This window comes from Episyrphus balteatus, chromosome 1 (genome assembly GCF_945859705.1).
Source record: "Episyrphus balteatus chromosome 1, idEpiBalt1.1, whole genome shotgun sequence".
NCBI classification, from domain to species: Eukaryota; Metazoa; Arthropoda; class Insecta; order Diptera; family Syrphidae; genus Episyrphus; species Episyrphus balteatus.
The window spans coordinates 48,117,265-48,141,098 of NC_079134.1; the positions used below are offsets into that span (position 1 = coordinate 48,117,265).

General features: G+C 29.4%; 1 protein-coding gene across 2 annotated transcripts in view; it reads left to right on the top strand.

The window, feature by feature from the left end:
* Positions 1 to 23,834, top strand: part of LOC129906757 (mucin-2) — a 175,379-nt gene that overhangs the window by 121,858 nt on the left and 29,687 nt on the right. For both annotated transcript variants that reach the window (XM_055982657.1, XM_055982656.1), the window contains 2 exons: positions 9,815 to 9,917; positions 21,535 to 21,713. In XM_055982657.1, coding sequence (XP_055838632.1) covers positions 9,815 to 9,917; positions 21,535 to 21,713 — 282 coding nt within the window. The remainder of the gene's footprint in view (positions 1 to 9,814; positions 9,918 to 21,534; positions 21,714 to 23,834) is intronic.

Below are 23,834 nucleotides of genomic sequence, written 5' to 3' on the forward strand. Positions count from 1 at the left end.
AAGTTGGTCCAAACATTTTCTTTAATAAGATCTTATTGCTCTTAGCAGAAAAATATGAAATCACCCTTCTGCTTTACGTTAGTGGAGACGATAAAATATTAATATTAATTGATGAAGGTTCTGCGATATGATTTACCAGATATAATCCAGTATATTTCAGTGATTCATCTAGCTGCTTCATATTGCAGACAAGATGACGCTCTAGCCCACTAAAGAGTACAGTAATCATTGGATGGGAAGAAATGGAAATGCAAGATCTCCTAACTGCAAAGTATTAGCTTTTTTTATGAATAGGAGTGAAAAACGTTACTTAATTGACATCAATAGCTTTTTTTGAAACACGAGAAAAATGTATTCTCGAACCATCATTAAAAATGGGACAGTAGAGAGAATAATAAAATTCGCAATAAAATATTTTCATGTGTAAGAAAAAATGAATACCCAAAAAAATTAATATCTGAGCAATAAAAAAAGATTTTAAATTTTTTTTAAATGGGATTACAAAGAATAGTATTTTTTCGAAAATTCTTGATATTAATGAAGTTTCTATCATAAGTATAAACGGAGAAATTAACATTTACGTGAGTAAAGGCATACAAAAGTAAGCGTTTTCTTAAATGATCGCTAAATTGTATCGACTTTGCAGATAGAGAATTACTGTAGAACAATTGTTTTCTTAAAATATACCCGAGAATCATCCCCCAAAATGCCCTTATCTCATTCTGGGACACCCTGTATTAAAAAAAATATTTTGGATTAAACCTAATTTTTTTTTTTAATATTGATGATACTCGTAGCTCAAAAACTAGACGTAAAATAGAATACATCTGTAAACAGTTTTGAATTCAGCACATTTAATTCAATTGAAATTACATGACAATATTCTTACACCAGAATTTTTTATTGTTTTTGGCGACCACGGCTAATATTTGACTATACTATACATATTTCGCTTATTTTCATGTCATGTCTTCGGTGATTAATTTTTTCGTTGTTTGGTGGTTTTTTTTATAAAGGTCCATAATAAAGCCATCTGATTAAAAAATACCAAAAATAGGCAGAATTATTTCGGTAATTCTACATTTTGTATTCCCCCGGAATGTGTTGGTATCGCCAATCAATTTCAATGTGATAAGCTGACATTTATACGATTTGTTGTTCCCTAGATAAAAACCAATATCGAGCCATAGGGGACACCTTAGTCCGATTTCCTAAAAGTATTCAAAAATCTCTTATTCGGTATTCGTATTTTTAATCCTTAAACGATGAAATCTATTAAAATTTTTTTTTTTAAGAAAAGTTTGTTGGTCAAATGATTCTCTACGAAAAAAGTTAAATTTTGTAAATATATTTCGGTTTTTTAAATTGTAAAATTTCGAATACAGTGTAGTACAACTTTGAAAATGCTTTCACTAATACAAGACGATATTTAATTTCATTCGATGCTGATATTAAAAATAACGGCTTTTTGTTTCTATATCGAATTTTGAATCATATTCGAGACTATTAGTGGAGTAACTAAAGCAAATTATAAGGGAATCCGGCCGAACAGCTCTAATTTTGATCATCTTTTTTTAAACGTCACGTCGTCGTCGGTTATTAAAAATACTGAAAAGTCTATAGGTTACAAATTACAGATGTTGCCGTATTGTATTTAAAAATTAAAGTTAATTTTTTTTGAACAAAACCATTTTTTCTTGTTTAAATTTTAGTAAAAAATTTAATTTAAGAAAAAAAAAATATGTATATGGGAGTAAAAGACACTCTTCCATCGTTTAAGCGATAAATACAATTTTCTCACAAACTAACTTCAAATACAAAAAAAAATATTTTGAACACAAAGGCAACACCTACAATATTTGCATAAACGTTTTTAAAAAGCCAGAATCTCATTTCTATCTGTAAAATTTAAATCCACTAAATTTAATTGAGAGTTTTTGAAAGAATGGTCCTCAACTCAGAATTTTGGAAGAAAAACGTTATAAAAATTTGTAAAGGACTTTTTTTCAAACTTTTTTGGAGTAAAATATGGAATCAATTGAATTCCGAAGAGGAAAAGGTAATATATATTACTTCAATTTCATGGGATTTTTTTGAATTTTTTTGAATTTTTATTATTGTTTTGCGAATGAAAAATGAGTAGCTACTGAGTATTAGAAAAAACACGCCTTAAATTTAAAAATCAAAATGGCAACAGCGGCAATTTTTAATCTATAGACTTTAAAGTATTTTTAATTACCGACGTTTAAAAACAAAAAAAAACACTTTAAAATCAGAGCTGTTCGGCCGGGTTCCCTAAAATAACCATTTTTTGAGCTTTAGTTACTCTACTATATTATAGCAATTTAAACAACTGAGAGCATTTATTATTAATTTTGAATTAAAAAAATATGAACCAAAAGCTATATACGTAGGTACCTACAGGCTACAGCTCACTAATAAAATTCATATTAAAAATTTATTGTAACATTCAATAAAATTTGACAGTACAAACACCCCAATTTAGACAAGGTCATGATAAAACAATAATATAGCATACATTAATGGTAAGCTAAGATTAAAATAAAAAGAAAACAAAAGGTAAAAAAGATTAAAATAAAAAATTCTTTATTTTATTTCTTTCTTTAACATAAGCTACCAGTTACTGTGAGCGTTAAGAAGATTACTTTTTGAACTGTTTTATAGGGTGTTAAGTATATAGACATTCATTTTATTTTTGTATTAAACGCTTTTCGGATTGTTAACCCACTTTGCCATTATCTAGTCTCTCCCCTTTTATCCACCAGACACGGACACACACACACAATCAATATTCCATTAAATAAGACATAAAATAAAATGCAAATAAAACCATTCACATTTATCTGTTTTATTCATACCTCGTATCTACAATAAAACAACGCCGATGCAATTAAATTTACAAGCGGAGTTTCATTTCCATATACCGATTCCGTTCGAAAAACAGGAAGAACAAAAAAAAAATATCCTCCTTCCTCCTACCAATGTATTTTCTTTATCCTTGGGTATATCACGTTGAAGCAGTTAGTATTGTTGCTCTGGTATATCTTTGAACGTTTTTCTCTGCCAAAAATATATTTATCCTCCCGCGCGCTTTGTACACAAATAATGTACACTGAAAAGCAATGCAATATAAGAAAAAACTAAAATCTATTTTGACTATATCGATACTTTGCCGCAAGAATGTACAAAGCTTTATTTTTAATCAAATTACTTTTTGAGAAAAAAAAATCGGAATTTATATTTGAACAATGTAAAACAAATCCGTTTTTCACTTTAGTTTTTTTATCCCAGTGAACAAATCAGGATCATGATTTAGATTAGACTTAAAGCAGCAAATATTTCTCAAAGGAAATGAATGCTGGAAATATGTTCATACAATTTCTATTGGCATAGAAAATTTTTTGTATTAATTTTTAAAGTTGTATAGTACAAAAAAAAGTACACATACACCACAGTGACTCAATTCAATAGAAGCGTTTGGATGAAGAAGGGGGTAAGTGACATTTTTTCGATTTTCGTTTTTTTCTGAAAAATAAGGATGCCTTGCGAAAACTTAAATTTCCGTCTAATCTACGTCACGCTACGATTAGTATTTTCTAATTTAGCGCTTTCATTTTTGGTATAAAGGGGTTACTTACAACTAAAAATCGTATAATATGAGTGGAAGAATGGGGTAACAGCACTTAGCTCCTTTTTGGGTGAAAAAAAAATTAAAGGAACAAATGATGTTCATACCAAGGGAACACCACTGGTTTTATGAAAAAGCTTTATCAGAACCATGCGAAAAGAAAACAACTATTCAAAATACAAAGAAAAAAAATGAATTTTTTTACTTAACCCCTTTGTATTCTTAAAAATTCAAAATACTTATATGTAAGCTTTTTGTGCAAGAAAGAGTTAACTGCTCTTTTTCTGAAAAAAATTGTTTTTTTAAATATACCGAGCTACTGTTTTGAAATAAAAGTAACATTGCTAAAAAGCTATTATTTTTCTTGTTTTATTAGTTTATTCAATTTTATTAAGATTGGAATACGAAAAAAGTTCTCAACAAAAAACTTTAAGTCCTTATATCTCGAAATGTTGCAAATGTCACTTACCCCCTTCTTCATCCAAACGCTTCATTAAAATGATTCATATAAATGGATTTATCATTGAATTTGTGTTTTGATGTTTGAGAATAACGTATCATATATCTTCATTGAAAGCTTCATAAATATAATCTGAGTGTTTCAAAAGTGCTGTAATACAGCTATGGCCTTGTCGAAAGCTTAACCTTAGCGGTCATAATAATTACTGGTTTCCAATGTACCTTATTGTATTCTTGCAACCAATTCTTTAAAAAAAAAAAACCTTGGAAAGGAAAGGAAGAATCGCTATGGGAATATACAAACCATTTGGTCCCTTTTTAGGTGTTGAATTTTCCACTTTTTCATTGAATATGAAGGGTAATTGACATGGTGATTGTAATTCGTGTTAATAAAATCAAGATGAATATTGTCGAAGCCAAAATTAACGACCTAACTGAAAATATTGCTGTTAAAAATTGATTTGAAGCATCAAAATACAAGTTTAGTTTAATATATTTTAAAAGATAAATAAAAACTGAGAAAGATGAGAAACTAATGTATTTGCAGTCATAAGTTTCTGCAAAACTCCAAAATTATTTATGTCCACAATAAAAAAAAAATACTTTTGTATTTCAGTTGGTATGTTATTGTATTTTTTGTTAACAGCTTTAAAATTCTAATAATTTTCGCGTGTGTATTTCAACATATTGATGGTTAAATTTCATAACCTCGTAAGTCGTTTTTGCCTTTTTTTAGAAATCGGAAAAAAACTCTTAAAATTTTAAATTTCATAACCTCGTAAGTCGTTTTTGCCTTTTTTTTAGAAATCGGAAAAAAACTCTTAAAATTTTAAACAATTAAAGAAATAAAAAAAAAGTTCTTTTAAAATCCCAAACCAACTATTTTTTTATTACTTTCATTTTTTAAAAGAATTTTAAGAGCTTTTTTCAATTTCTAAAAGAAAAAGCAAAAATGACTAACGAGGTTATGAAGTTTAACTGTCGATATACGATCTTTCTTTTTTATTTATTCAATTTACTGGTCGTCAAAAACAAAAACAAAAAGTCGGGAGCAAGAACTTTGTTAGGTAATTTTAATTGATTTTATTGTGCTGAATTCAAAACTGTTTACAGATTTATTCTATCACGTCTAGTTTTTGAGCTACACGCATTACTATTTTTGCTATAAACTCCCAAAATCAAATTTCCAGTTAAGTTCTTTTTGGTGTTTAGTCCGTAATTATTTCAAAAAACTATTCATTACTTTTAAAAGAAAAACAAGCAAGATTTTGAGATATTTATCACAAATTTCTTTTTTGAATATCTTTAAGAAAAAGATTGTTTTGAAAAAAAGACCTTAAGGACGTTTTAATATGTCGTTTTGAGATTTCATAAGTAGTTTTGCAAAAAATTAACTTAATGGTGATGTAATTTGACGTTAAATGTACCCAAAAAAAAAACGCGTTTTTGACCTGTTAATATTCAAGTATTTCAAAAATGTGACGTGCTAGTAAGATTTTGACTTCGGATTCGGACTCAACATACAAAAATTCTTTAGAAAAGTAGAGTTTGGCTAATGCTCTATTTTCGTTGCCGACCAGTTTTATTAGTAGGTACAGTCAAATTGACAGAACATTTGGGGGGTAAATCAGAAAAATTATTAACAAGACTTTCTTTGCATTTTATTGTTGTTAAAATGTACTAGTTTTAAGATATATAATAAGTGTTTAACGTTAGTCCTTAACGCATTAAATAAATAAATAAATAAGTATGTTACTAAAATCTTGGGTAAAAAAAATACAAATTGGCGTACTTTTCCTCCCCGCTCTTTTTCCCCATTCAATTTTTAAAACGGATTTATATACCTAAATTTTTATAGATGATAGAATGTGTTTTAAATTTTGATCATTTTATTGCATGTTTGATGTTCAAACTTTACAAATTAAAACTGAGCTTCGGGAACTTTTGAAGCAGGAAATGCAAAGTTCAAAATAATAAAATGAACATTTTTTGCGTGCAAACTTTTTCCCTAAATATCAATTGAATAATTTGCTTTGAAAAATTAAGGTGAGTTAATTGTGGAGAAGCTTTTGTTTTTTTATACCTTCGACTTAAACCAACAATAAAAGTCAAGAAAGTCTTATTAATGATAGAAGATTTATGTTTCAAAAAGATAACATTGCGTATACTTGAACGGTATGAACGTCGAGGTCCGTCAAAAACGTTGAAGCCGTGGAACGATCTTGAGCGAAAATATAATAGCTTCATTCAAAAAAGTAAACGTCTTCTTTATACCTCCCAAAAAAATAAAACAATAAAATATATATTAAAGCAAGCTTCAAAACTCAATCCTTTTAAAATTCAAGTCGTGAACTCAAAGAAAATTACTTAGTCGATTCCTAGCAAGAGGCAGTTTCACTGAAAAAATCTAACCATCGCGCTACGGGGTAGGTACTATTGAAAAATTACTTTGATTTAAAAAAAACACTTCTGCGAAACAAGTATGAAGAAATTCCGTATAGCAAATTACATCTTCTGGAATTACTCCATATAGTACTTTCAAATTAATTGTTTCATTTTCATCTAAATCTTAGAGTATTTTTAACAGAATTGTATTATATTTTTGACTATTGTTATATGTAGCTTTTAATTGTTATGGGAATGAAATAAGATCTATTTAAAAAAAAAAGGCTTAACCTTGCGCTTGATCAGTCGATTTGAAGACGTCCTTTATGGCACAGTGTTTATTACGACGCACGGGTTATGATGGAGAGTTCTGGATTCGATCATAGCTTCCTAACATTGATACATTTTTTCAGGGGTACTTTGTTTTACTAATTTTTCAAATAACTATGGACAGATATGTTTATTTCAATTCCAAAATCCACCAAAAATCTCTTAGATTTTTTAATAATTTAGAATTGTAAATGAATCAAGAAAATACCTTTATCAATTTTGCTCTTTTTAACATGAATTCTCAAATAATTGTGCATAAAATGATGCTACTGATATGATCTCCTTTTCATCAAATTTGTAAATGAAATTCTTCAAGTTTAATGGCAACATTACCTTCAATACTTCTTACCGAGAACGTCAAAAACCTCATTTGGAACCCTTTTCGTACATTTCTTTGTCAACATTTAAGTTAACAAGTTGAAATGAAGAATGAACAAAATCGAAATCATTTGTGGCAATACTGGTACTTTTACTATTGTCAAGGTACTGCGGTATCCATAGACTATCAAAGAAATGTTTACACATTCCTTATCAAAATATATTTTTCACGGTGTAAATGCAGCACAAACGAATCGCTAAGCTTACACCATCAGTCCTATAAAAGCTATTGTTTATGGTAGAATTAAATCGTACCCACTGGTACTCGTATGCGTCGTCGTTGTCGTCGTCATAAGGACTATACTATTTCGATGCGGGTGGTATAGGTGTCTTTGTGTGTGATGCAGGATATGATTGTTACGTGCTGCTGCTGCCATTTCTCTTCGCATCCGATGGTTCACATTTCTCTTGTTTGAATAAGCAATTAACATTTCATCGCAGATGCGAAACAAAACAAAAAAAATGCCTACAAAACTGGTTTCACGCAGAGCCGCCATGCTAAAGCAATTGTTCCATATAAGTACCAATCCATATATACCTGGATCATGTAGTTACCTATATGTATGTTTTTGTATTTTGCGTATTGTTGGGTATATTGGTGACTGTTGGTGATACGTGTGCTGTTAAGAAAAATAATGTCAAACAGAAGTTTATTTTATTGTTTTATTTATTTTGTTTTTTTTTTTTTCTTTTTTTTCAATTTTTAACGAAGTTTCTCTCAGTATTTATGTGAAAGTGCGTAGAGGTTTTAATCATTTTCTGGCAGGTGGCGCAGTTGTTTTAACAAATACAAAATTTTCTACGATTAAAGTTTGATATATGAGATGTTGAAATTTTCAATTGATCTCAAGGACTTTTTTTGGATGTGTTATGAAGATATTAGCATATGAAAATTACAATCATCGAATTAAATTTAACCATCATATGAGTTTTTCTAATAGTTTTGTATACTTACATCTAAATCTTATAATGTTAACCTAACCTAACCTAACCTAACCTAACCTAACCTAACCTAACCTAACCTAACCTAACCTAACCTAACCTAACCTAACCTAACCTAACCTAACCTAACCTAACCTAACCTAACCTAACCTAACCTAACCTAACCTAACCTAACCTAACCTAACCTAACCTAACCTAACCTAACCTAACCTAACCTAACCTAACCTAACCTAACCTAACCTAACCTAACCTAACCTAACCTAACCTAACCTAACCTAACCTAACCTAACCTAACCTAACCTAACCTAACCTAACCTAACCTAACCTAACCTAACCTAACCTAACCTAACCTAACCTAACCTAACCTAACCTAACCTAACCTAACCTAACCTAACCTAACCTAACCTAACCTAACCTAACCTAACCTAACCTAACCTAACCTAACCTAACCTAACCTAACCTAACCTAACCTAACCTAACCTAACCTAACCTAACCTAACCTAACCTAACCTAACCTAACCTAACCTAACCTAACCTAACCTAACCTAACCTAACCTAACCTAACCTAACCTAACCTAACCTAACCTAACCTAACCTAACCTAACCTAACCTAACCTAACCTAACCTAACCTAACCTAACCTAACCTAACCTAACCTAACCTAACCTAACCTAACCTAACCTAACCTAACCTAACCTAACCTAACCTAACCTAACCTAACCTAACCTAACCTAACCTAACCTAACCTAACCTAACCTAACCTAACCTAACCTAACCTAACCTAACCTAACCTAACCTAACCTAACCTAACCTAACCTAACCTAACCTAACCTAACCTAACCTAACCTAACCTAACCTAACCTAACCTAACCTAACCTAACCTAACCTAACCTAACCTAACCTAACCTAACCTAACCTAACCTAACCTAACCTAACCTAACCGAAATTTGTGGTATAAAATTGTCCAGCAATTTGCAGACCCTTAAAGACATTTCTGTTTAAATACTCAATATTTTTTGTAACTATAAAACATGCTTTTCAACCAATCTACACGGCAGTAGACTCTTCATCATTTCCACCTTTAATTTTCCTTGGCAGTGCCATTACTCCTATTAGCACATGCACCTGTTATTCGAGTTTTTTTTTTTACCTCGAATACAGTTTCTGCTTGAATTATGATTTGCTCAACAATAAAATTCATGCAAATATGTGTAAGAATTTCCAACAGAGGCAGTTCCTTGGCCTCGACGTTGTGTCCTTAGTGTTGTTCGTTTTCTGAGTATAGTTCAGTTATGGCTGCAGTAAAAAAAAAATTTCAAATTAAAAAAAAAAACTCGAAAGGGCACTGTGGCGTATGTGGAATATTTTCTGAGTTTTTTTTTTTTTATTATTATTTCGAACGAACGTATACAATATGTAGTACTTCTGTGTGCATTGGGAAAAAAAACCTAGGCTTTTATTTTAAATTTGTATGCGTAATCCTTTACTCAATTGCAAGAGGAGGACGAGGCAAATGTGTTGTGTATGGTGTGCTAGCATGATGTGGTTCTTTATTGACTTTTACGATATGGGATTGGTTTGAAGTATAAACTAACTAGTTATGTAGTGAATTGTAAATTGGTATTCACTTACTCATATTTCATTCTTTTTTTTTTCTCTTAATTCCTTTTAGCAATGCAATGTTAACCCTTGTACTCATGGAGGAACTTGCTGGTCCAGCGGAGATTCATTCTACTGTGCCTGCCGGCCCGGATATACTGGGACAATGTGTGAAGGTATGTTGAAAAATGTTTGTATGTTTCTTCGAGTGTGTACACGATATAGCTGCTGTGTCTGGACAAGGGACATGAAAGGCCTGAGGCGGGCTTCATGCGAATGAAAAAATTGTTGAACTCTTCAAGAAAAGAGGTCATTTAGTGTTTAAGAATACATTTACCACTTTTCTAACGAAAATACTTAAAAAAAAAAACTGAAAAGAAAAACGAACTTTGTTCTTTAGGTACTTTGTTAATGATGAAAGAATTTTTTTTCAAAAACTACTGGTCTAAGTAAGTTTTTAAGTACAATTCATGGTGGATGAGATTTAATTGTGCAAAAAGAGAATTAGATTTGAGCAATTAGTAAGAAACATGCTGGTTTTTTTAATGTTTCTCAAGGTCTTGACTACTGGGTATTATTTACAAAAGGGTTAAAAAAAAAAAACCTTTAGAATTTAGAGGACATGATTTAGAGTGTTTTTTTTTATGCAATTAAGGATCTTAAATTTTAAAACCACATACGAACATACAAATTTTTATTAAATTATAAAAGTATGAAACTTTAAGATATTTTTATGAAAAAAGATACTAAAATAAATAAAGAGATAATTAATTTTTAATAATGTTAAAGTTGTTTCCTGAGTGGTTGGTGAGAAAAGTGAGTCTTAGGCCCAATTTATTCACACTCCATTAAATTTAAAGTCGCCATTAAAATTGGGAAATTTTAAAATTTGTATGTGATTTGACAGATTTCTAATTTTTAATGGAGACTTTAAATATAATGGAGAGTGTATAAAATAGGCCTTATGACTTTCAGCACACTCGACTTGTACACTGGGGTCATTAATTTGTCTTCTTCTATTTTATCGACCTTTTCTTGTACGTTGGCCAGCTGTTGTTCCTGTTGTTCCACTCTTACATAATGTAGACATATAACATAAAATTATTTGTTTGATAAATGCATTCAGACGCAACCTAGAATCCCGCAACACTATGATATTGGTACAAATTTCATGTAGATACATATGTCGAATTCAAATTATCAAAAAAAACTACAGAAAACCAAAGATGCTAAGACTTTCATTAGTTTTGAAATGAAGGCTAGGTTGCTATACCTTTACATTTTCAAAATTTTTAGAATGGTTTAAAAACGAATTTTTGGATTTTTAAAATTATTTATAAAATTTCAAAATAATTCTCATTTTCAAAATATCGAATAGCAAAACCTTGAATTCTTATAAAAAAAAATCGCTAGCTAGTACAAAATTGACGCATTTCAAAATTTTCTGAGCGATGACGACAATATTTAATTATCATCTTATCATAGTGCTTTGCGGCTTACGAGCCTTCTGTTTCAGTTTTAATTGGGATATATGTACATATACAGGGTGTTCCAAAAGTAAAGATCCAAACGAAATATGTTGAAAACCCAACTTCACGGCTCTCAGAATTCGCTCTTATTTTTCCCAAATCTTTATGGTTTTTGATTAAAATCAGCTTTGTTAAATTTCTAAAAACCTTTATTTAAAATAGTTTTTTGTTTTCTCTGCTACAAGTATTAATGATTTTTATTTTAACAATTCTTTAATTTTAACATTATTTTATAGTTGGAAAAAAATTATTTAACAAAACAATTTTTATATCTTATGACATTTTGCTACAAATTAATTGACAGTTCATAGTTTAAATTAAACTAAATTTCCAACTTTTTTAAGAAAATAGTTTTACACTGCTTCATTATTTTTAAAGATGTATTAAAAAATACTTATATTTGATTTTAAGTGCTTATAAACTATTAGCATAGCCTAATTTTTCCATCCAAAAATTAAACCATTTTTATTTAAATTAAATTTAGTAATAACAAATAATATCTACCTTTTGTGATACACTAAAAAAGCCGCAACTCTTAGTTTCAGTATTTAAAAGTGACATACATAGTTCAAAGTTCAATATGTACTTGTATGTTGTAGGTTTGGTATTGTTTTTTGTTTTTTTTTTTTTTATTAATACAATAACGAAGTAATTTTTTTTTTATTTTTTAACACAAAAGATCTTTTTCTTTTCTGAATTCAACTAAAAATAAAATGTATTTTCAACAAATTTTTATAAAATTCTTATTTTATTTCAAAAAAAATTAACAAAAAGTGGGGCTAAGTTTTCTGTACTATTTTTTTTTTTAATTTTTTAATTTAATTGTGAGTTTGATGGGCAAATTTATAAAATTAAAAAAAGTTTTTGTTCCCAAAAACCTAAATTTAAATATTAAAAAATTACGACAACAGGGGCAATCCACAGAAGTTAGAGTATTTTTAATTACCGTCGTCGTTTGAAAAAAAAAAAAAAAACAATTGGTGGAGCTTTTTCCGTGCGGTTCATTAATATTGCCATGTTTTTAGTTTAACTTACTCCAATTAAAAAAATCTTTAACAATTTGATTAACTTTCCGATAAGAGCAATTATTATAAAAACATGAGTTCCTGAGGTTATAATTATAAAAGATTATATTTTCAATGAAATTTAATTTAGTCCCAATTTATTAATTCTTCCTTATATTTAAAGTAGCCATTAAAAATGAGAAAACTCCGTTTTTACTTTTTACTTTAAATTACCGATTTTTAAAGCTATTTGAAAAATTGCCAAGTAAACAACCAAAATTTTATCTATACAAATTTAAAGCCAAGCTTTAGAACTTTGTACACTTTTACATTTCAGTACTTTTCGTGCTAGCATAATTTCAACATAGGAGAACTTGCCTCTCTTTTTAACAGTAATGTTTTGTTGTGATTTCACTTCTTTTTGCAAGGTTTTGCTGTAGAAATTAAAATCTCTATAATTGATGAAAATTCAGAGAAAATGGGCGGTTACCACTCCCCTTGTCTAAAATTCTCAAATTTTAAATTTTTTTCTTTTGACTATCGTAGTTATTACGCCCCCTGGTTGAAATTCTCAGGTTTTAAATTTTTTCCTTAATATAAACTACCAGCTCTACCATAGTCAGACCATACGATAGTCAGAAGTGCTCTATAATAATTGATGAAAATTCGGCGAAAATGGGCGGTTACCACTCCCCTTGTCTAAAATTCTCAAATTTTAAATTTTTTCTTTTGTAATAACTACCAGCTCTACTATTCTACCAAATTTCAAGTTTCTACGATGGCGGAAAGTTCTCCATAATTTTAATGATCTGTCAGTGAGTCAGTGAGTCAATGAGTCAGTTACGGTTTTCGCGATTTTTGAAGTCCTATATCTCAGAAACTACTCATCGTAAGAAGCTGAAATTTTGTTCAGCCAGCTCAACAAATGTAGCGAGTTTGAAATTTCTGGCATATTTGGTGTGGAAGTTAGAGGGGGGTGGAAAATGGCCTGATTTGTTTCCTGTAAATAAGGGTGTAGTGCCAAAGTTGCTAGAGAACTTGGCTGGGCACTACCGTGCCCCTTGATAAGTTTACCACATGACTTCATGCATTTCGTCTGAAGTGGTAACTGAAGGATATCCTGTCGCTGTCTAAGTGGTTAATTCTTTGTAATTGTCTTAAGTGGATTATTTTATTTAAAGTGCTGAACACAATAATGTACACAAAATAAAAAAAGTTCTCAATTACAGTAATACTTCTCACTCACAGAAATTTCCTTTTACATATCAAATTTTTTTTTCGAAATGAGTCTATAATGTGTGAACAAAATTATTGACTGAGTACTGAATACCAGTACCTAACATAATTTGTTACAAAAACTAATTAATCTTTGTTCACCCTACGTTTCGCTAACTAGCTTCCTCTATTTGTATTAATTAAACTCTTTCGACAGTTCAATGATTAACGATAAAAAATGTTTATTTCTAAAAACGAAATTCGTCCTTTATAATTTTTATATACAACACTTTCACTGTAAATATTTGTCTCTTTACATTCCTTTACTCATCGTATTGTTTATATTCTGTTGGATGTTTCATAAAAAATCTTTAAAACCATTAAAATATCTTGAGCGGTATTTAATTCTAAACATAAACGCTTGTCTTTTGATTAAATTTACAACACCACGTTTGATAAATTAACGAAAAATTTTGCATAAAATAACATTTCAAGCCGACTTAAAAGTCAAAACTCTCGTCTTGAATGTCAAATAATTTTTTTTTTTTATAATTTATAGCAACAAAAGAAGCAAAAAACCAAATAATTTTGAAATAAAATATTTGATGCAGTACTATAATTCCTCCTGTGCTGTGGCATATCCATGCGATTAAATGATGCTATAGCACATTTTGATGGAACACTTAAGGAAACAAGTAATGTACTTTGGTTGCTTTTAATTCCACTTTTCATATTATCTTCAAGTAAGGCTCGTAAAAATGTTAATTCAACTTCTTTCTCTGTGCCTAAGAAGTGTGAGCGTAAGACTCATTTTAATGGTCTTACTTTCTTCCTGACAAGGCACTCGCTGTATTCTCGAGATCGACGAGTATATAAATGTATGTTTATTAAAAGTAGTAGTAAAAGTGAGAGTTGTAAAAAACTTTTTGAATTTAGGATTAAATACAAAAAAAAAAAAAACAAAGATACGAGTATTTGTATGATGTAACACGACAAAATGTCCATGCCCACATAATCCGCGCTCACACTAACATAGATAAAACTTTCGTAGGTATAATTTGAGGGAATTTATATTTTCATGCTGTTTCCTTCGTCATTCAAGTGAACAGAACAGTGACATGGTACGGTGACTGGCGGAGAAGGTGGCAAACAACAGTACTACACACTGACATAACCGAAGCTCTATATGGGCAGATAAAGTGGATAATTATGATGGTGGCAGATGAAAGATAAACAACAGTACTACACTACGGTAAAGTATAGCGAGTGTTATTACTCGTCCTTGTCGGATATATGTATGTAACTGACTTTGGCCAGGGATGCGGGTGGCATTATAGTTACGTTATGAGTGGATTTTATGACGTGGAGTATGACCAGTGGCCATGTGTGTCCATGTCCATCCAGTCGACACAATAAATTACTTAAACAAAAGAGAGAAAAATATCTCTAGATATAGTTTGGGCCAGGCCATCAGTGTGATGCAGCATACGTGTCGGTTATAACACTTTTTTGACGCATTTTGATTATGGCGATGAAAATTTCGCCATCAAAATTATTTCAGCCAGATGTGAGGGTGGCATAGATATAGAGTAGGTACACAAAATGTTGGAAGACAATAATCCAAGGAGAAACATTTATCCTAACTAACATAAACTTTTGTTAGTTTTTTTTGCTTTTGCTATTTTAAGACAGGCTCATGCGTCATATTTAGGGAACTGACTTCATATAGAAAGTGTCTCGTTGATTGATGAGAACTTGAAAGTGCTGTTTTTTTTTTTTTTTTGTGGAAAAATGTATAAAGGCATGAAGCATTCTGTATTTTTTTTTCTGAGCTGAAAGAACAAGACTTTAAGTTCCACAAACGGCATCAGGGCGAAAACATAACCAACCCTTTCACAATCCCGACGACTTAATGCATTCGCACTATGAATCGTGAAAAAAATGTATCACAGCTTAAAAAGTGGTATCACAAGCCGCCTGAATGAATGGAAAGTTTTATTGATTCTTCTGCGAATAGTTTTGTTGATCGAAGCTATAGAAATTCTATGTTTGGGAATATTGCTCTATTGCAAAGAACTTAGGTGATTCAAGGACTAGCCAAGGCAGATTGCACGATAAAAAGAGACAAACTTAAACTTTATTTTGACATGTTGGCCTTCATCGTCAACGTTGAATGGTGCAATCTGGAACCTGTTTGACAGCTTACAACGACAAAGTTAAATCAGCTATGTACATCAATGAATTTAACCCATTTCCGGCGGCTACCAGTTACAGTTGACTTATAAACTTGAAATTTTACACACTTATTGTTTTTGATCTAATTAGAAGAAAAAAAAAAAAAAATTTTTGGAAAAGCTTCTGGTTTTCCGGAAAATTCATGTTGCGTTTTCGCAACGCTCACCGAAAATAGACCTTATCAAAATTATTTTTAAAAAAATTTCTCACATAGAATATAAATCAGTTTTATTTGAATATTTTCATGAAGAAATGAACTAGATATAAATACACTAAGCCCTAGTTTGTTCACAGTCGATTATCTTTTAATCAAGGATTATTCCATACAAAATTCCTTGATTAAAAGATAATCGAGTGTGAACGAACCGGCCCTAAGTATTGAAAAATTGTTGAAAACAAAATTACTAATTGCGTTCAAAAATTCTACCTCAAATTTTTCAGGAGCTCGAATTTTGAAAGTCTTAAAAAAGCACGAAAAATTTTTTTACAAAAAATCCAAAAACAGGTCGATTAGATAATTGAACTATCTTTTAAAATCTATTAAGTTTATTTTAAATTATAACACTGGTCGGCAACGAAAATGGAGATTGAACCAAACTATACTTTTCTAAAGAACTTTTGTGTGCTGATTCCGAATCTGAAATCAAAATTTCACTGGCACATCAAGTTTTCGAAATATTTAAATAATAACAGGTCAAAAACGCGTTTTTGTGGTACTTTTGGCGTTGAATTTCATCACCGTTAAATTTTTTTTCGCAAAACTACATATGCAATATTCAAAAGCCATATTTTAACATCTTAAATACGTTTATTTTTATTTTCAAAATTATTTCTTTCTAAAAGATATTTAGTATAGAAAGGTATGATATCTAAAAATCTTGGTGGTTAAGGTAACTTATGGTTTTTGAAGCAGATTTGAAGTAAATTTCAGTTTTCGACTCCTGATTCGGTTGAAAAAATAGCAAAATATTACGGAAAAATAATATTTTAAGATCAAATGTCAAAAAACATTTCATTTAAAATTAGTTTTTGGGACTTTATAGCTAAAATTGTGATGAGCCGAGCTCAAAAACGTGATGGAAAAAATCTGTAAACCGTTTTGAATTCAGCACACTCAAGTTTTACCTCTCAGAGTTCTTGCTCCAGACTTTTTTTGTTTTTTTGCCTACCAATGTAATCAGTTAGGTTCCAGAAGTCTTCAAACATGACGTTGCGAAAACGCAGATTTAGCCGGAAATGGGTTAACTTTAATTGGTACCGCCTTTTTTCTTTGAACATTTGAACTATTTACACCAAAACAAGTACATATTTCTGACGTTAAATCGGACTCATCTTTTGATTTTTTTGGTTGCTGATATAGTTGATGGTGCTGATGTAGCTGATGTAGTAAGCTCTATAACAGGCCCCTGGCTTTTAGTGGAGTAACTAAAGCTGAAAAAATGGCAATATTAGGGAACCCGGCCGAACAGCTTCAATTTTGATGATCTTTTTTTTTCAAACGTCAGTAATTAAAAATACTTCAAACTCTAAATGTTCAAAATTGCCGCTGTAGCCGCATTGATTTTTTAAATTTAATTAAAGATTTTTGAGAGCAAACAAAATTTGTTTTTTTTTTTTAATTTTGCTTAAATTTCATAAATTAATTGATGCCAAATGATTGTCTAGAAAATTAAAGGAAAACAAATATAAAGGATTGAGGGACAATCTTCCATCGTTTAAGCGATAGATGAACTTTTCTCACAATTAACTTTAAACACAAAAAAAATTATTTGAACACAACGGCAACACTTTCAATTATTAAAATACACATTTTTAAAGTCCTTAATCTCAGAATTTTGAAAAAAAAAAAATTTGAAAAAATTAACATATCGTTTTTACAACTTTTTCGTAACAAAATATGCATTTGTTTATCAAATTTGTGTGACCATATAAATTGTTATTTAAATTCAAAAAAGGAAATTTGAGTATGTATTTCATTTTCGAAGAACTTTTTTTTAATAAAAGTTTTTGAAAAAAAAAATTGAACTTATTTCTTTTTAAAGTTCAACATTAAAATATAAAGTTATTTTTTCTTCATTCATCAATCCTTATTGTTGAAGGTTAAATAGCGAAAGTTCGAAGGTCTTATTTGTCAAAGTCTTAGAGAAAATCAATTATTTCTATAAAAAAAAAAAAATTAGTTTTTACTAAAAAAATCTTTTTTTTTTCCAAAACTGTGATATACATTATCTATTTCTTTTCGAAGTTCAACTGATAATATTTAAGTATGACCAAAAAATTCTTCAAAATAAATTTATATTTTACTACGAAAAGGTAGTCATTCAAAATTTCTTAATAACGTTTTTTTTCAAAATTCTGAGTTTGAGAACCATTTTTTCTAAAACTCTTCATTTAATTTAGTGGATTTAAAGTTTACAGATAGCAATGAGTATTAAAAAATGTGTTTTTAAATATTGTTGGTGTTGCCGTTGTATTCAAAATATTTTTTTTGTATTTAAAGTCAATTTGTGGAAAAATTGCATTTATCGCTTAAACGATGGAAGATTGTCAATTACTCCCATATATTCTTCTCTTTAAATTACCTAGAAAGCCTTTTGGGATTATTTGATTTATGAAATTTAAGCAAAAAAAATGGTTTTGTTCAAAAAAAATTTAATTTTAATAAAAAAAAAACCAAATCGGCAACATTGGCAATTTTAAAAAGTATTTTTAATAAAAAAAAAGAGCTGTTTGGATGAGCTCCCTAATAGTTTGCTTTAGTTACTCCACTATTTGGGGATTGGGGGAAATTGATTTCGTCATTGGTTTTGTAGAGATATCAAAAAAACTACTGAATATTTAATTTTTCGTTGTACAGATAGTAGATTTTAATATTCCAAATTCTAATCAGAAATGAAGTATTTCATAAAATCAATGTATCTCCAAAAGTAAAATCAAATGATGTTTTTCAATATGACGACATTTTTTTCTTAAATGTTTTTGACATTTATTTGAAAATATAGGTAAACTAAACCAAATAAATAATATTGAGCTCACAAAAATACATAGATAAGTGTCATTGAATATGCATGAAGGGATTATCACCAAATTCTAATAAATATTCCAGCTTTAATAGAAAAACTCTTCATTAATTTATTTTATGCAAAGTGTATTCAGGGGAAAGATTTTTTTTCTAACAAAGAAAAAAAAAACAGTTTTTATCCTTATGTTTAAATATGTATGCAGGAAAAAAAAGGGAATATAGTACGCGCCCTTTTTATTTTGTAACATTTGTGCTTTCAATGGTTTTTTGTTTTTTTTTTTTTTTGCTTTTGAATTCTGGTGCAAACTAAAGTGGTCAATGAATATGCAATGTTAAAATGAAGCACCAGAACACATTTTCAAGTTTTTTTTTGTTGCTTTTGTTTTTTTTTTGTGTTGAATCCATCATTCGAGTTACTACTATGTGGAAATTTGATTCAGAATATGTACGAAGAGCTGCGTATCTTTTGGTCTATTTTATTCACTCAATAAAAGAATCTTCATTTAAAATACACACAGATACTTTATTTTTCATATTTATTTTTGATTTTTTTTTTTTTTTGTGAATCAAAAAGCATGTTATCATCTGATGATTTATTGTTTTTGTTTTTTCTTTTTGTATATTTGTTTTTTTTTTTTTTATAGTTATTGAAGTTATGATGTGGGTTTTCAATGTTTTTGAGGATTTTATTAATGTATATTTTTATTCAAACATGGTTTTTACAATTCAATTTGGTATTTTAGTAACTTTAAAATATGTAGGTACCTATTAATAAACTGCTTACTTTTTCGGTTTTAAATTATTGGTTTTATTGTTGATAAAAGGAAGTAGGTTTCATTCTAAAACGACAGAAGAGAACGAATAGATGCAATGACTTTTAAAAGCATTAAAATTTACAGAGTTATTTGAGAATATTACACAGAGAATCAGAATTTAAAGAAATTAAGGGGGGAAATCCGAATCCCTCTGGAATTTTTTATTCTTGCGTAATAAATTCATTTATCAACCGAAGAACTATTTTCAGTGGTCTTAGCCTTAAATGAAGCCTCAAAAGTCCCTAGATAGTCCCGAAACCTACGCGCTCCGAACCTGCCACAGTACGAAAACGAAAAATTTAAACGCATTTTTCTCGAAACGCGTTTTTTTTCGCGCTGTGCAAAGTAACTCAAAAACTAATGAAGCTATCGACTTGAAATAAAAAACTCGTTAACTTATTGGCCATAGCATGAACCTTAAAGTTCAATATAATAATTTTTACAATAAATATTTTTTTTAACAATTTTTTTATGAAAAAACATTGTGTTTTTTCGATTTTTTTGGTCTCTAATTTTTATTTTACACTTTTTTTTACTAAAATTAGGTTCATGCAATGCGTTTAAATATATTTTATTGGAAAAAAAAATTCTTTTTTGATTATTAATAATTTTCTGGACTTGCGCATTGCACGGCGCCAACTGTAGACGCCAACTTTAATGAGCTGTAGAGCTCCTAATTTCCATAATTTCAATAATATCATATAATTTTCCAAATTTCAATAAATGCTTTCTGTTTTCCAAAAAAAAAATTATTGAAAAAGCTGCCTTCCAGAGGGATTTCCCTCCTTTCCTTAATACATATTTAAAAAGCTATTGGCGAATTTATATATTGTTTTCTGTTTTGTTTTCCGAATTAAATAGAAAATGTCGACTGGTTAAAAGATATTAAAATAAAATGCACGACTGGGTCGCTTGCTCTTAGGGTTCAAGTTGGTACAATTTTTAAGAGTGTTTATATAAAACTTGGAAAATTTATTTGAAAAAAAAACTTAAAATTCTATATTCAAAGGAAAAAAACAACATCTTAAATCAAATCGAGTCCCAAAACAAGTATACAATATCATTTATTTTATTAAAAAGCATTAAAAAATTTTCAATAGTTAGAGCCGTTTTTTAAAAACTAATTTTTTATAAATCTTTTTTTGAAAAATAAAAATATGTAAATTAAATTTGGATGCGATTTTGGAGAAATTACCAATCCACATCTAAAACCAAAATTTCAAAAAAATTCAATGTCCGGTTTGCGAAAATTTGATTAAAAAAAAAAAAAATTCACACATATGCAACGAATTTCAGATGGGGAATAACCGAAATGTAAAAACCAAAAATTTTTACCACCCTAATGCACCTACATCGGAAGTAAAATTGAATTTTTTTTGAAAAATCGAATTTTCGAAAACGAAAAATTGATTTTTTTTTTAAGGTGTTAATTGCTAGAAAATGGTATACCATTTTTATTTAAAATTTTTATTTTCAAAAAATTATTTATAATAACAATTTTGAAATTTTTTTCAAAAATTTTTTTTTTTAATGGTCTCAAAAAATTTTAGTAATATGAATTCTAACAGCAAGGTCGTGCGACGCAGTCTTGCATTTTATTAAACTTCTACTCCTACAAACATTAAAGTTGAATTGAAATTCATCCTGAAATTAAACGATTCAAATACATTTTCAACATAAAAAAAATTAACCGCAAAAGGATTATAAACTCAGTGAAGTGAAAATGTTTTCACAGTCGGGGCCGGCTTCAAAGGGAATTAAAAAATTCGTATTCAGTCAATCAATTTCATTTTTAGTGCAAATTAATATAACATCGATTTTTTTTTTCGGGACTTTGTTTTAGTATTCAATCCTGCTTCTATGCAAAATGCAAAGGATACAAAGCAATATCGTTAGAGTTTTACTTGTTGTTATTTTATTTTTATATCTATTTGTTTCTTTTTATTATATTTGTATTTTCATTTTTATTTCAGATGAATTTGTTGTGGAGACAGTTGTTAGCTCGAGTGAATTTATGGTGGACGATACGAGCGCACGGAATTTCAACGATAAAGCCTTTGGATCCGTTGTCCTGAAAAGCCCAATTGAGCTGCATAACGCGTATATTGCGGCTGGCGTTTTGGCAGCAGCAATTTTTATTGTTGCGGTTGTGGTAAGTCTTTTTTTGTTATTTTGTTGCATTTTTATGTTATTTTCTTTTTTTTTATGTATTTGTGTATGTTTTTTCTTTATTGTCTTCTTTTTTTTATTTTCCTTTTATTATTTGTCTTATGGGATTATTTCAATTTATATGGAGTTTTAAAAGAAAGAAATTCTGCTAACACCGCATGAGAGGACTCTGTTTTGTAAGTAAATATAAGTACTGGTGGGCGGAATATAAACAAAAGTAGGCGTATACGGTGTGTTAACTAAATGGAAGAGTTAGCGCTTACTCTTTGGATTTATTTATTTTATTACTTACATATATTCATTTAATTTTAAAAAATACATGTGACGACAGAAGAGACAAAAAAGATTTTTTTCGCGCAATTATCTTTCTAAAAATGTGTAGGTCATAGGTAGGTATACATTATAGTATAATACAGAAGTAAAAACTTTGAAAGTTTTCTAATCTTGTAGTCGAGTCAATAAAGGATTTATATGTTTTTTTTTTTACATGACAATCTACTATATCGCGACCTTAGAACAACAGGGTTCTAAGTACACCTAAGTGTGTTTTGAGAAAAACGCTTCTGAATATTCAAACACCTTTATACCGTCACTGTGTATGAAAAGTTTGATTTTTTGTTTACAATTCGATGAGTTTATAGAAAATCTTCAAGATTTTAGCTTAAAAACTTAATAAAAACACATTTTTAACCCTTAAATTTGACTTTAAAAAACCGTATAGGACTTTGTTGCTCAACGATGAGACAGTTAAATTTAGAACAATAAGGTTCTATGTACAGTTTTTGTTCATGTGACCTTAGTTGTTCGATATTGAAGACTTGGAATGCGTTGAAATAAAAAAATTTAAATAATTTATTTCTTTTTGTTTAAGAGTGGTGGATTACGGCAATTATTTATAGTTTTGAGAATAAATTCTATTTCAAAATAATAAACAAAGTCCAGTTGCTCAGCATTCAATTTTTTCGTCTAAACATGTAACAAAGTTCTAACTGCAACGTTGTTTGAAGTTAGAACCCTATTGCTCTCAAATCAAATCGAAAAAGAGGCAGATAGAACTCTGTATCTCTGGATATTTTGTGAAACAAAGTTCTAAGTGGAAGTTAGAACCTTATTGTTTAAATCTCAAATGAAAATTGTGCAGATAGAACTCTGTAGCCCAGCTTATCTTCGAAACGGAAAGAGATAGAGCAAAATAGATAGCGGGAATCGAAAGAGCACCACGATTTTACCTAGATTTGATATATAACTCATTTTTTTCAAAATTGTCGGTTAGAACCTTGTTGTTCTGAGGTCGCGATATATTTTACACCATCTGAATGCTTATTATTTCAATTAAAAATATTCACTGTAGCCATGTTTTATTGGTAACTCAGCACTTAGCTCAGTAAAATTTTGCACGGGAAACAACAACAAATGATTGCTAAGGAAAACAAAAAAAAAACTTTTTTATTTGTTGATTTACAGAACATTTTTTTTTTTTTTTCTTACCCTACACATTTTTGACCGTTCAACGTCAACATTTAAAACTGAGATTACAGTACTTCATTCACTGGTGGGTGGTCAGTATTATTTTTGCATTTTTCAAATTGAATTTTTCAGCTGTTTCTAAAAGAACTAATTTTTTTTCGTTTAAAATGGATTTTTAAAAAGATTTTAATCTTTTCAATATTTCTTTTCTTCTTCGAGAAATTTTAAGTTGAAGTCAACGTGCTTGTGCTTGGTATATCTCATTATGTTAATTTGCGTTTAATAGCAAATCTCGAAAAGTTCCTTACCGATCGCTTTCAAAATTTGACATAAATTTCTGTTTATAATCTCATACCTAAGTTCATATATCGGCGAAGTTGGTAAATCCTGTGAGAAACAGCATACGGAAAATCGTGGCCGGCTCACGTATTAAAAATGTACTAGTCTAAAATATATTTATATTTTTTCCACTTGATCGCATTTCCAATTACATAACTTTATGCAAACTTAATGCAAGATATGAAAAAAAAAAAACAAAAAGAGGTGTTTTCTATAAAATTTTTATTTTGTCGCTTAAGATAATTTTGGTGGTCAAGTCTCAAACCTTCCTTCTACAGGTTTCTTAAAAAACTAAATT